At 53.6% G+C, this 13910-nt stretch overlaps 1 protein-coding gene across 1 annotated transcript in view; it reads right to left on the bottom strand.

The window, feature by feature from the left end:
- The window catches only part of NRP2 (neuropilin 2), a 90627-nt gene extending 85049 nt beyond the window's left edge, over positions 1–5578 (bottom strand). The window contains 1 exon segment of the mRNA XM_042784050.1: positions 5164–5578. Coding sequence (XP_042639984.1) covers positions 5164–5236 — 73 coding nt within the window. The 5' untranslated portion in view covers positions 5237–5578.
- Between the last annotated feature and the right edge of the window lie 8332 nt (positions 5579–13910).

Raw genomic sequence — 13910 nt, 5'->3', positions numbered from 1 at the left:
TTCCAAGAAGACAAAAAAGCCTATCTCATCTCTCATATCCCCCACCCCACACACCCACCCACCCTCCCAGCTTCCTCACACCTTTCAAGGCCATCTGTCAGGGTCCGTTCTGAAACTGAATCCTGGCTTTCCCCACTGGGCAATGGCAGTTCACTCCTGCCTCTGGCAGAGCCTCTCCGAATCCCGCAACACCCCTGGCTCAGCCCTTCCTCCCAGGGGCCCTGTTGGAGCCACGGAGCAAAACCCAGCGCTTTGGCAGCAGGCAGCCCCACGGACGGGGCGGGATGGGATGGGATGGGATGGGAAGGGAAGCAGCACCTCCCGAGCCGTGCAGGCGGAAGCCTCACCACAGCTCCCTCCGAGCACACAGCCGAGCAGCAGCGGCTTCAGCTTTTACAACGGCTCGCTCAAAGGCAGCTACTGCTGAGTCTCACTACTAGCGCCGAAGTTATTACACATTCTGGCGAGTGTCTTAAACACATTGTTTCCTGCTGAGCACATATTCAGAGGTCAAACAGACAAGAGAGGAAAGCAGGAGCAAGCCTGGGGATGTGCATGGGGGAGAAAGTTGCCAAGGGGCTCTGGGTGTGTGAGGGAGAGGACGGGGAAGGGAAGGACGCAGGAAGGTGTGTGTGGCAGGCAGCAAGGTGGGGGGACCGGAGGGGCTCTGTGCACAAGAGAAAAGGTAGAGATTTGTGTGCTTGTGAAGGGAGAGAAGGAACCAGGGAGACAGTAACTGTGTGTGTGTCAACATGCACAAGCGGTTAAGGCTTTCCTCCTTCTTCTTCCCACAGCTATCCCCTAAAAAACAGCGTCCAAAGGAGCCTTTCAACAAAACATAAGCAGAGTGAAAGGACGGTGTCCTTTTGGCTTCACCATCTTCCTAGGAGGCATGTAGAGAAAGGCAGGCGTTCAAGCCCCACACAGACAGCACTTCACAGCGAGGGGTGACCCGCCAGAACAGCTGGGGCAGATGTCTTGCCTTTGTCTCAAATGCACAGGGAAAAATTAGGACAGGTTTCAAAGACCCAGAGCCCAGCATTTCATCTCTGGAGCCCATTTTCTTTGACTCATCAAGTATGAAGAGAGGGGGAGAAGCATTCAGACAGAAAGTCTCTGCAGCCATCCATCCCTGCAAGTAATACACCGCATGTCGACTCACCGCTTGTACCCCTTTCCCAAACCTGTTTGGGAAGAGGCTGCCTCAGCCCTGGCCCCCCAGCGTTACACCCTAGCTGTCCTCCCCCACGCGATCCCAGGCACCGCTTGCACATAGAAAGGGTTACAGATCTGAGTTGTGATTTCGAGTGTTTGGCCCTGTGCCTGCCGACCTCGTGCTGACAAACCTCTCCTCCGTGTCTGCGCCTGGGTCTGTTCACTGCGCAGGCATTAAGCCTGGCTCAGGATCTGGCCTTCTGAGATTGCGATTTGGCTCAGGCAGGGAGAAGGCTGACCCTTTGATTCTGAGTATGATTAAAACCATGCTACTGTAGCGCTAAGCCGTGTGCAACACTGCTAGCAACAGCCCTGATTTATGTTGTTGCTAGTATTGCGGTTTCCACCAGGGTGTAGACAGGGATTTCGAAAATAGCCCAGCTACCTCTTTGTCTGTGTGTGTATTATAATTAGAAATGTGTCAAAGGGCTGTTAGAGAGCGAGGGTAGAGCTGGAAATGTTCACACCCCGCTTCTGCCCCCACCTCCGTGCCGACACCGTCGGCCCCAGCTTGGGTGTGCGCAGGCACATCAGCTCTCCACACTTCCCGGATTAGACAACTGTATTCCCGAGACCCCATGGGGACGCGGTGGCGGTGACTTCACCGCACAATGGAGAGCAAGTTTAGCAGCTTCCAGTTTGCTCTCAGGCTGCTGCAATCTGCCCCCACCATCGCGGCTAAATGCCGCCTTTTTCTATTTCGATTTCAGATAGGATCACGGGTCTCAGATATAGACAATTTATTTTCCTAGCACAGCTGGTCTGTCAGAGGTCATATAATTTGGCAGCAATCCCAGTGCTTAAAAATTAATTTTTCCTTATTAATACAACTGGGGGTCCCACAGGATAGGATCCCAGCCTTATCTGAACCTGACAGCTTCCTAAACCCCATGAAGGATGCTCTCTCCTCTCAGGCTATCTGCGACACAAGGCCACCATGTCCCGGAGCCCAGTGGCACTGGAGGTTTCTGCTAAGAAACCAACCCACCTGCCTGCCTGGAGCAGCACGCTGCTGGGATGGGGAGCGCTGCCTTCTCCAGCCCAGCAAAGGGAGTTGCTTTCTCATTTTAACCTTCTAAGCCAAGCACGAGGTACCAAGCCCAGAGTAAATACTGGGAAGGGGGCTGGAGGGGAGAAGGAGCAGGGCAGGGAGATGGGAAGCACCTCCACAGAGCCCCATGGGACCAGTGTGCCTGCCTGCCACTCCAGACACCACACACCCCGATTTTTCTGCGGCAGGAAAGTTAAGAAAACAAAATGCAGCATCCTAACCTGGGTCAGAGCCCCCCACTGAGCTTGTATCAGTCGTTTTCAGTGATGCTCCTGACAACTGTCTGATTCCTAGGCTAAAAAAGCTTTTGTTCCCAGTAAGAGACGAGTTAACAGCACAACGGGCAAAATGCATTACATTCAACGCTTGCACGGGTGTGTGTGCGCAGCCGCGTGCCTGCTTGGCAGCAATTTGTTTTGGTCCCCCTCCTCACCTTGCTACATCTCCCAAGTCATTACTAAAAATACTAGCTTTTAAGGAAACTATTTGGAAGGCTTCAAGAGTGAGCTTTGCTCTGAGCTGCATAAACATCATCTGAACGGCTCAGTACTTGGGTCACTCAAATCTGTTACTTTCTTACTTGATTGGTTTTTACGGGAAGATGAAAAACACACAGCCATCCAGCCTTCAGATTTATCTTCCAGGGTCTCCCACCCACTCCCCTCCATGGTTATCTCAGGGTTTGCTTGGCTACATACAAATTGGCAGCTGCACTGTTTATCTCTGACTGTAGAAATATTGCACGAGGGTTTTTTCCATGTGGATTATCATATTATTGTCTATTAAAAACATCTCCCCTCTCTACTAACCTCCCTTAGGGAATCTTAAGAGGGACTTTCATAATGGGGGAAGGCTTTCAGATACACCAGACTGAAACATAAATCCATCTACCTCTGGCATGTTTTTCTTACTAGGCTGGCTAATTTACTGGAGCCGAGTGTAGCTCGACCAAGGTTCACATCCCGTTACCCCATACCTTTTCTCGCTGGGCTAGCAATTAAGTCATTTGACTGGGTTTGCAGCACCACAACATCTCAGCAAACAGCCGCTGGTGTCAGCCGCAGGAGACAACTTCCTCGCTGGCTCCAACACCATGTGATGTTCCTGCTTAGCCGGGAAAACCCCGCGTTCAAATAAACATTTCTTACAGTGACTGGATGGCCTCAGAAACACGGTTGGCTCATAAACCCCTTCCCAGTTAGAAGTCCTGACCCCGAGCCCACTCAAGGGTAGAAGGAGGTGCACATGCAGATGCAGGCACACGCAGGGGCTCAGCAGCCGCAGGGATCACAGCCAGCCCGGCCAGGGCACCCTCAGGAGCGAGCCTCGGGTTACAGCCCCATCTGCCTCAGCACAATCCCCACTCCGGGAGATCAGACACTGCCCCTGCAACAGGGACCATCGGAAAAGACTGTTGCACTCAGCAGGGGCTTCCCAGGACTTTGCCCTTTCTCTTCACTCCATCGAGTGCCTATTCATTTGGTATTCTATTTGAACAAAAGATGGTGGGTTTCGGTGGTTTGGGTTGTTTTTTTTTTGGTTTTTTTTTTTTTTTCCCCTTGCCTTTATAACCATAAGGAAGGAGGCGATGCCAACCGGCAACTGAATGTACGCGGAGCGTGTTTGCCGGGAACGTCTGTGCTTCGCTGCTGCTGCAAAAAAGGGACTTTCTGAGGCAGCAGAGAGTCTCCCACTTCCCTTTCCAAGGGGGAGCTGGTGGCCACGCCGCTGCGGGGCAGGGGGAAAGGCAGGGAGCGACGCCGGCACACTGCGCCTTGCCCTCTAACGCTGCCCAGCACAGACCGCGGCTCAGGACCCGCGTCCCCTCGGGCTCTCCGGGGCACGTCCCGAGGCTCCGAGTACCGGGGAGGGAAACCCACGGCTCAGCCGCCGCTGGCTTGGCACCACCGTCCTGCCAGGCAGCTCCTGAGCTGCCGGCCGCAGAAGGAGCCCCGAGACAGCGGTGGATGGCCGGGTGAGGCGCATCCTCTTCCTCCGCTGGCTGCTCCAGGTGGGGACCCTGATGCCCCCCGTTAGCCAGCCCCAAAGCCAGCGGCCGGGGAGCACTGGGCCCTGCCTCAGCCCTCCCCTGCCCCTCTCCTCTCCCCGAGCCGAAGCAAGGCAAGCACCGGGGTTTCATCCCAGCGTCTCCTGAGAGCCCAGCCTAGTTCTTAAGCGAAGACCAGAAAAAACACCCTCGCGCCTCAAAACCTGCCACGAACCCGCCAGGTCCCGGGACACCCCGGCGTTTGCGAAGTACGTGCGGGTCCCGCGCGGACCGTGGACGGGCTTCCCCGCGGGGCTGCCCGGGGGCCGCCTCCGGCGGGTGGGGGTCGCCACCGCCGCTGAGCCTCGCCTGCTCCCCCAGCGCCGCCCTGCGCGGCTCCCGGCTGCCCGCTCCCTGCCAGATGATTTTAATTTCTCACCTAAAGTTTCCCGAGGTTACAACCGGCCACGGAGCAGCGGGCATCCGGATGCGGGTGTCCGGGATGCGGTTGGTCCCTAGCGCTTCCCCCCCTTTCCCCGTCACCCCCCTCTCCAAAAAAAAAAAAAATACCAAGACAGCACTCAACTTTCCCGTGCGGCTCCGTCCCCTCGCCCCTTCACGCCGGGCGGTGGGGGCCGCGCTGTTACACTCGCTGCGCGCCTTGCCGCGGGGGCTGCGCCATCCCCGCCCCGCCACACGCACGACCCCCCCCCCCCCCCCAAAAAAAAAAAAAAACCGTACTGCGAAAGCTGCGCGGCGCCGCCGATCCCTCGCTTATTCCCTACGCGAAGCCTCCGTGCGTGAGCCCGGGACCGCGCCCGGGCACCCGAAAGTTGGGCGGGCGGTGCGGGCTCCCTCGCCCAAGCGCGGCCGCGGGGGGGACCGTCCCCCGCCCCGGGGGCCGCCTTACCTGTCTCCGCCGTGCCTCCGGAGCCGGGCAAGCACAGCCCTAGAAATCCCCACGCGAGAAGAAACGTATCCATCCTTCGGAAGAAATTAAAAACAAAAGCAAAACAAAACCCCAAACACCCGAGGCTGCGGAGCCGGGCTTCGCCTCCCTACCCCGGGGCGCGCCGCGCCGCGCCCCGCGTGGGCGCCCCACTCGCGAGCGGCTCCGGCGGGGCTCAACGGCGGGCGGCGGCGGCGGCGGCGGCGGCCTCCCCCGGGCCGGGGCTGCGGGGCGGGCGGTGCCGGCGGAGCGCCTCTCCCCTAGGGCGACCCGCGGGGCCGGCGCCTCGGCATCCCCCGGGGCGCGGCGGCGGCGGTGCGGGCTGGGGCGCCGTCTGCGCCTCCTCTCCCTCCCCGCCGGCGCCTCGCAGCCTTTTCAGGCAGGGCGGCATGTGGCTGTCAGCGCCGAGCGCGGCGCCGCCCCCCGCGCCCCCCCCCCACCCCCCCCACCCCGTCCGCCCGCCCGCGCACCGCCCCGCGCCCGCGCACCGCCCCGCGCACCGCCCCGCCCGCCGCCGCGGGGAGACGCGGAGGATCCCGCGGCGCCGGGGCGCGGAGGGGAAGGGGAGAGAGAGGGGAGGGAGTGGGGGGGGGGTGTGGGGTGTGGGTGACCGTGGGGGGTGCGCAGCGCGGTGCGCGGAGCGGGTCCGCGGTGCCGGGCGCATCCCCGGCCGCGCCGCCGTGCCGCGGGGGCCGGCCCGCCCCTTTTCCCCGAGGGCTCACGGCCTCGCAGCGCGGGCGGGGATCAAACACCCCCCCCCCCCCCCCCCCCCCGCGATCGAAGGAATTGCGAAAGAGCAGGAGGGAGACACCCAGAAATTGTCAGATGGGGGAGCATCAGGACAAGGATTGTCCCTGCTCGCGGGCCGCCGCCGCGGCCGGCCGGCCCCCAGAAGCGCCGTGCCCCGGCGGGGAGCGGGAGCGGGCGGCACACGCTGCCTCGCTTCTCACACCCGGCCTGCGGCGTGAAGGCAAGGGACAAACGCGAAACCCCTCCGGGGCTGCACCACAGCTGGCTTCCACGCTCCCGACCGGTTTTCTCCGAGACGCGCCTTTAAAAGCGCAAGCCGAGAGCCGCCGTCGCACACGCTGCCACCTCAGAAAGTTTGCTCGCCTCTGCCCCTGAGAAGTGAGGAGTCCCTGGCCCGGGTTGGGACGGCCGGGACCTTGGCCGCTTAAATTCACAGACCGCAACAGGTTTAGAAGCCGGTACCCGACCAACTGGGGCTAACTCACACCTCCATCCTGTTTGAGAGGTGAAATTTCAAAGCACGCAAGTGAAACGAGTCCTAAAACCCCGCACCAAAAAGCTACTTAAAACCAGATTATTTATGTTGCTGATCAGTCCCTAGATTATAGACTCCAGCTTCCAAATATACTGTAGACAAAGGGACCAAAACTACATTACCTCAGTTTTTTTAAGTTGGTAATTAGTGCAGAGATACTGGCATGTGGCAGAAGTGAGATACATCACTGTGTGGGTGAGAGGGAAAGTACGAACGTTTCACTGGTATTCGTTTAGGGTGATGAGACTAATTATTTTGTACTCTGCTGTCTGTCAGTTACGGGTAGCATCACCAGCTCACGTCAATAAAATCACGATGCCAACCTGTTTGAGCGCATTCACACAACACGAACACACCGAGTTCCTCCGAGGCCAGTGGAAGTTCATTGACAGCAACAGATTTGGCCTGACAGACAGATCTGATATTTCAGCCATTACCCCGAGGGCTGCAGCATCCCTCTTCCTTCTCTGTGTTTTGATACCTGATTTCACATCTCCTGTGGCTTAAATGTGCTCCGACACCTGTTGAAATCAACGCAAAGCCAGTGGCAACTGCGTCTACTGCCTTATTTTTTGTATTTTGATGCGGAATTACGCAACTATTATTTACTACTTGCTTGTAGTTAGACTACTATCAAGCCAGCGAAGTGTGATTTTTTGTGTGTATAAATAGCCCTTGCAAACCATAACACAGATATCAGAGTGTAATATAAACCCACAACATGAATCATTCCTCACTTGAGATGTGCATGGAAAAGGAAGAGGTTACCAAGCCCTAATCAGAGATGGCCCCATCTCACACACCATACAGCACAGAGACAATTTTCCTCCCATTACATTCAGGCAGAGTTTCCCCTGGTTAAGGTCAACAGAAGAGTGCAAACACAACCTGGAACTGATATCAGCTCTGATCTGCTACCAAGTGAAGAGAAGATAACCCTGGGAAAGAAAATGGTGATGGGAAATGAAGTTACCTGCTGCTTCACAGAGGTTTCTCTCAGCTGATTTTCAATGGCTCTCCACAAATCCAGCCCTGTGTTTAGTGCCAGATCTCAAGGCTCCTCTCCACAACATGCCACTGTCGGGAAAGGAAAGGCACAACTATAATACCAGGCAGCACTGCCGCAGTTTCTACTGCTGCAGGTGTTCAGGACAGGGTGACAACCAAGCTGGTGACACCTGCTAGTCCAGCTCAGGCACAAAAGAGTCAAATGTACTTCTTTTGGGAGCATTTAAGACTCAGATCCTCTCTCAGGTTTGATGGAACTGGGCACAGGTGATGCTACGCACCTTGAACTTACCTCTGCCCGTTTCCAGGGGCAGCTGCTGCTGCTGCTGCGGGCCGTGCTCCGTGCCCCGAGCAAGGCTGGACCTCATCAGCTCTCCATGCCAGGGAAGTCCCACTTCTGCCAAAGGGCTCAGGGCTCTGCTCTCTGTTCAGTCCTCCTGTGGGTATTTAAAACCCACGAGTAAGTACCCGCCAAACCCATTGGGAACTACAGCATTTTTCCATATCCGTATGTCAGAAACTTCCACAAAACCTCACTGAAAATGAGACAATATGTAATTTAATGGTACTGTAATATTTAATGTGCCATCTGCATTAAATTTGGTTGAAGGAATTTTGCAGCCCAAGCGTTAGTCAGAGCTGTGATGCAGTGAAATTTCCCCCATCTCCAGCAGAAAGCCTTCGCCTCCTCAAACACTGCCTAGTTCCCTGCTGCTGACCCGAGGGCCCGCGTACCTAGGGTTTTCCCTGGCACTCTTCCTCTCTGCTCTTCTCTTCCCTCTGATTGCAGCTCCTTTTCAACATTGATCATACAGCCTCATTTATTTTCAATCACAGCTTCCTCTTTCTAAATGAGTCCTTCTCACCCCATGAACTGACCATAAGGAGGTGTCTGTAAAGCAGGAAACCCCCCAGCTTTTCCTCAGAGCCTTTCTCAATCCTGATTTAAAAGAAAATAAAATTAAAACCAAAGTGTGATGTATTCTAGTAACCTTCTCTGGGCTCCAGAGTAGCTGGACAAACAGGGTCTCTCCCCAGTTTTATGTCAAAGCACACTATTTCCAACACAGAACTTGACAGCCTTCCAGAGGAAACAACACTGAAGCAGGACTGAAACAGGGTTAGGAATGAGAGCAGGGAAAAATGATACCCGGCCTAGATAAAACCATAAGTATTGTCAGTCAGCAGGAGAGCAGGGACTCAAACATTTTTGGCAGGATACCCGAGGAGCGGGAGCGTGGGGCACGGGGGCAGACGGCATGGGTTGTCTCCCTGACTCCTCACAGGAGCTCAGACTTCTTGCTACAGTTTTCCAGCTCCAGACAGTGCTCTGAGATCCTCAGCTAAAAAGCTCCAAGTACATCATATAAAGTGTTTTTATTAGTCTATCAGGTGCATAATTACGAGATCTCATTTTATAGCCACAAATAGCCAATAATTACCTTAGAATCCCATTAGCCCTAGTTTTCAGCCAGACTATTTGCTTGGAAATTTGTCCATATTCAAAAAACAGGCCAATACCCCAACTTGGAGAAAGCAGTTTGGCATATTGCATTCAAGTTCATAAACGTCCCAGTGTAGAGGTGGCTTAATTAGCAAGCTGCCCAGTTAATTTTTCATGGGGGGCTGCTAATCTGCAGTTGAAAGCAGCGGCTGCAGGGCGAGCCCAGAGCCTGCCCCTTCCACCCTGCAGGTGCTGCAGCAGGTCAGTGCTTGCCCACCCCATTACTGCCCACCCACCCCGTTACTGCTCGCCTACTTCTAAAATGCCACCCCCACCCCATTTTTCCAGCTGCCAGCCCAACAGCAGGGCAGCAGGGAGCTGCTTATCCCCCCCGCCTCCCCCGCTCACAGATATTTTGTACAGGAGGAGCGTTGCTGATGTGCAGAGGCTACTCCAGCGTTCATGCTGCCTGCCCGCGGTGTGGCCTGAAGCTCGGGTGGCCACTGCAGGCCCTGGGCCAGTATGGCCCTGCTGTGGTGCCAGGAGCTGGCCAGGACTGTAGGGAGAGCTGGGGAGCAACACCACTGCAGGGGAAATGAAGGGAGTGCTGAGGCAGCCTGGAAAGGAGAAATTAAAAGAAGGGAGGAAAAAGAGGAAAAAGGAGAGAAGACCAAAGGGAGGTGGTGAAAGAAACAAAGAAACAGAACAAGGGGCCGGAGGAAAATGAATAAACGGCAGAAAACAGGGAAGAGAACAGAGGAAGCAAACTAATGGAGTTAAAATCCATCATTGGATTAGCGGAGAGAGGGAGAGCGATTCCTCGCGGCTCAGGAGGTGCTCAGCCGCGGGAGGGGGCAGGCATGCTGCTGGGGGCTGGCTCGGAGAAGCAGCCCGTGCGGGGGGGGTCGGTGGTGCTGGCTAGGGGGAGGATAGCCCCTGCATCTTCAGAGTTAATAAAAAAAAGCTTTCAGACTTCAGCAGGCTGACTAAATTAGGCTGAATACAAAGGTGCTATATTATTTCTCAATACGGCAGCGGTATGAAAGGAGGCAATGGGTTTCTTTTGAAGCAGCTGCTGTGTAATCCAGGGCTTTCAGGTGTACTTCAACCAAACGCTCTCCTGGTTTCAGCAGGTTAACTTCATTAAAGGCTCCAGCTAGAGCTTTAATGTTCACTGAAATCCCACTGGGTGGGTACATTAGGCAGAAATAACCCCCACAAGATGATTGCATGCTGTTGTTTGGCACAGCGAATGGACCTGGAACGGGAAATGGAGGAGGGGAGGGGGTCACAGAGTGACCCAGGCCGGAGACGACAGATTCTGAACCACTGTAACACACCAGTGGGCCTGGCCCTTTGCTAACGACAGCAGAAGCCGCTGCAGCAAAACCCCAAGCCTGCGGGGAGCCAACCCTCCTGACCCCGTCTTTCGAATAACCTGCTGGTTCCTGCTTCGCTTTGGCATCCTGCTTCTCCACGCAGCCACTGCTGCTGGCTCCCAGCTCATGAAGAAGGCGCGATACCCCCACAGCTTCTCCTCATCTGCAAAGAAGAGACCAAGGAGCTGGAAAGGCCATCCGTCCCTCCAGCAGGCCCTGGTAATTCTGGTTTTGCCTTGCTACTGAGCGCTTTGAGTCAGGCTTGAGTTTCTTACCCCACTGTAACCGTGGGGTGCAATTAAGACCCTTGAAAAATCAAATAACCTCTAGGCTAGTGTGAGGTGACCCAAGCTCTGTGCTTTCATCTGCTAAAAGCACCCAAAATGGCCCACTGATCATGGTCTCTGCAGGTCCTACCCACAGAGTAGCATTGGTCAGCTTCACGCTGGAGAAGCTCCAGTTGGACCACGCTCCAGGTAGGCTCAACAGCAATTTTTCCACAGACATTTGTGGACCCTTACTCAGTTACAGTCACAAAACAAGGGCCTAATTTAAAGTCTGCTGAAGCTGGTGGGAGTTCATCCATCAACTTCACTGACGCCTGGATGTGACCCAAGTGGCTGAGCCCTGCAAAGCCAGCATGACGTCTTTAACTGTAAGTGCTGCCATTGACTTCCGCCAGGCTGGCTTCCACGGTGTAAGTGTCGTGCTCTGTAGTAAGTACTTACAGGGCTGTGTGCTTGGTGTTATAAAGAGCCATGCCAGCAATCTTATTAAAACACCTCCTTAAAAATACACAAATTCTTAAACCAACAACCCCTCTCGCCTGAAACTTGGCAAAAACATTCTTAGGCTAGAAGCGATTTCTTTTTCCTTACAAACAAAATGCCACTGCTGTGCTTTGGCTCTTGGCTTGATAGAGCCTGGCAAGAAAATGCGTGTGTATATTTTAAAGGGTCTTCTCCTTTGCTTATCATGCTTTAGCTTTTGACCTCTCCTCTCTCCCCCTGTGCCCAGGTGCATTCCGGCGTTGGCTCCCATGGTGGTACGTCGCACAGCTCTCCCAGCAACTGGGGTTAGACACTCCCTCCAGCAGATAGCACATTTTTCTGGAGCTCTGTCATGGGGGGAAGCCTTGAGCTATGAAAGGTTTTCTTTCCCTTTTAATCTTTTATTTTCTTTGATGTTCATGTTAAAATAAATTATTATTTGTATTATGGTACCTGGCTCTGCAAGGACTGGGACCCCTCTGCTGTCCAAACACAGAGTCAAAGACAGTTCTTGCCTCAAACAGTTTACAATCTGAAGAGACAAAGCAGACAAAAACCAAGAGCCAGATACAATGTGGATGACAAGCCTGTGGATTACTTTTGCATTTAGTTAAGTTATAAACTGTTGAGAGAGGTATTGCCATTTGACTACGCCTGTGCAATATCAGAGGTAGGAACTTTCTTCTGATGCTGCTGGATACACAGTGGTTTGGGCGTGGGTTTTCAACATGGAGCACTTTGGTGAGGATGTCCCAGAAAGCCAGTGATATCCAAGGGAGCCTCTGCTTTTCACCTGACGTCACCAAGCATGTGTCAGTGACCCCAAAGTACAAACTCATAACAGAAAAAGCCATGTATGTTCTGCTAATAAAAGACAGATGAGGACAGGAAAGGGAACAGAGCTAGAGGATCCCAGCTGATAGTTGGAAACGAGGCCAAGCTGTGTTTTCATCATAGCCAAACACTCCTGTGTTTTGAGAACATTTCAAAGCATGTTTGGCACAGAACTTACGTACACGCTTACCTTTCTAAAAACTCCACAGTGGTGCTATGATCTTCCTGGAGACAGCTCTGCTGGACCTATCAGGCTGAAAATTGTCTTCATAATCCTCCCTTTGACATGTGTGCACATCTCAAGTCAGAGCTCACATTTATGTTGCTTCCTAGACAAGAAATCCATTATCTCGCAGGAGCTCTACCTTGCTCTCTTTCCTTTTCTGTGAACATTCTGAGTCACAGTCATCACCCTTTCCCTCTGGAGATGGAGCTGCTTCCTTATTGTTGCGGAGTAGCTCTTTTCCCCAAGAGGTGTCTTCCCTCTCTCCCCAGGATCCTGCACACAGACCCCATTGATTTTTCACTGTAGATTCTCATGGAAATCAATGGTGCTAAGGCTGCTTCACAGTCAATAGGACGGCACCGAGACCCATGCCTCAAATAACTACACTGGATGGTCCTCCAGGGAACTGGGAGCCGCAGAGCAATAGTCAGGAATCTTCCTGTTTTCTGGGCAGTTCCCACGGCAGGGCAGCGTTTCCACTCTCGTGCTCAGCTGCCTTCACAGGACACGAGGAGTATGTGGCCCTCTGCAAATTCTCAGAAGTTCAAACTTTGGCCATAGCACTGAGAATTTGCTGAAGTAGGGATGCACTAGAATAACGACTATCAAGCACTCTGAAATGAGGGGTGCTTTCGTGGCCGTGCAGCTGCAGATTAGGAGAATCAGTAGGGTCTTTGGGCCTGGCTGAGCCACACAAGTGACTCAGGACCCAACGCAGTGTGAGTCTGTGGGCAGTACTGGACCTTTCCCATACTTCATCTTGTTTCTACGTTAGCAAAATGGGACTGCTCATATCTTTTCTCCCCCACCCCTTGTCCGACTTCTCTGCTCGATTTTGAACTCCTGAATGGTCTCTCCCCATGCGCAGCACAGTGGGTCCAGTGGCTACTGTAATACAAACAATTCTCAGTTGCAGGTTTTCCTTTTTCCTCCTCAGTATGCTACATTTATCAGCATCAACCATGAGCCCAGCACAGTCAGGCTTTCCCTTGCTCTCAGCACCTCAGAGCATTCGGGTTCGCAAATCTTGCTATTAATAATACATTGTGCAAAGTTGGTACAGAGCTCAAAGTTTTCCATGTGTGTGCTGGAGTTTGATTGTAACTGTGGGTATCATTATCATCAAAGAGACTGAGGAATGGCAGCTTTTAGTTAAACAAATGGAAAGCTGTATTTAGTCTCTTTTGCCACATTGTGATAGGAAAGAATAAAGGCTTTTAAATATATTTTACAGCTGCCGTTTCTTAGGTTTTTCTGCTTTACAATAGTCTCCGTGGTTCTGACTGGGAAGTTGTTGCAAGAGCTTTTTGTTTTTAAGCTTCCTATTGAAATAATACATATTAATTGCCTCATTCCTGAGTTTTTGTTGTGGTGGAAATTTCAGATGGGGGGTGGAGGGATGAGCTGTAAAGCACCAACAGCTGAGAGGGGGTGCCCTGGGTGAGTAATGAGAGAGGGGACTTAGATGACACACTGCTAGCAGAGTGCAAAGAAGAAATGTCTCCCTGGAAAGTGAGAAGGCAATTGGCAGAGGAACCCAGGGCTCTTTGGGGGGAGCAGGGCAGGGGCAGAGCTGAGAAGGGGGAGCTGAAAGTGCTCAGCAAGGAAGCCAGGTGGGAGCAGGGACAATGCTAGAAAGGAGCAGCATGGGAGCATACTCTTTGAAGCAAAAAAAAGAGCTGGATTTGTCATACTGTGGCCACCAAAAAATGAATATCAATGAAGCAATTAGCTCTGTGAGCAATGAGACAAATGAACGCTG

The sequence above is a fragment of the Tyto alba genome, unplaced genomic scaffold (assembly GCF_018691265.1).
Source record: "Tyto alba isolate M040663 unplaced genomic scaffold, T.alba_DEE_v4.0 Super-Scaffold_7, whole genome shotgun sequence".
In the NCBI taxonomy this organism is placed as follows: Eukaryota; Metazoa; Chordata; class Aves; order Strigiformes; family Tytonidae; genus Tyto; species Tyto alba.
This window is presented reverse-complemented; position numbering and strand designations above follow the sequence as displayed.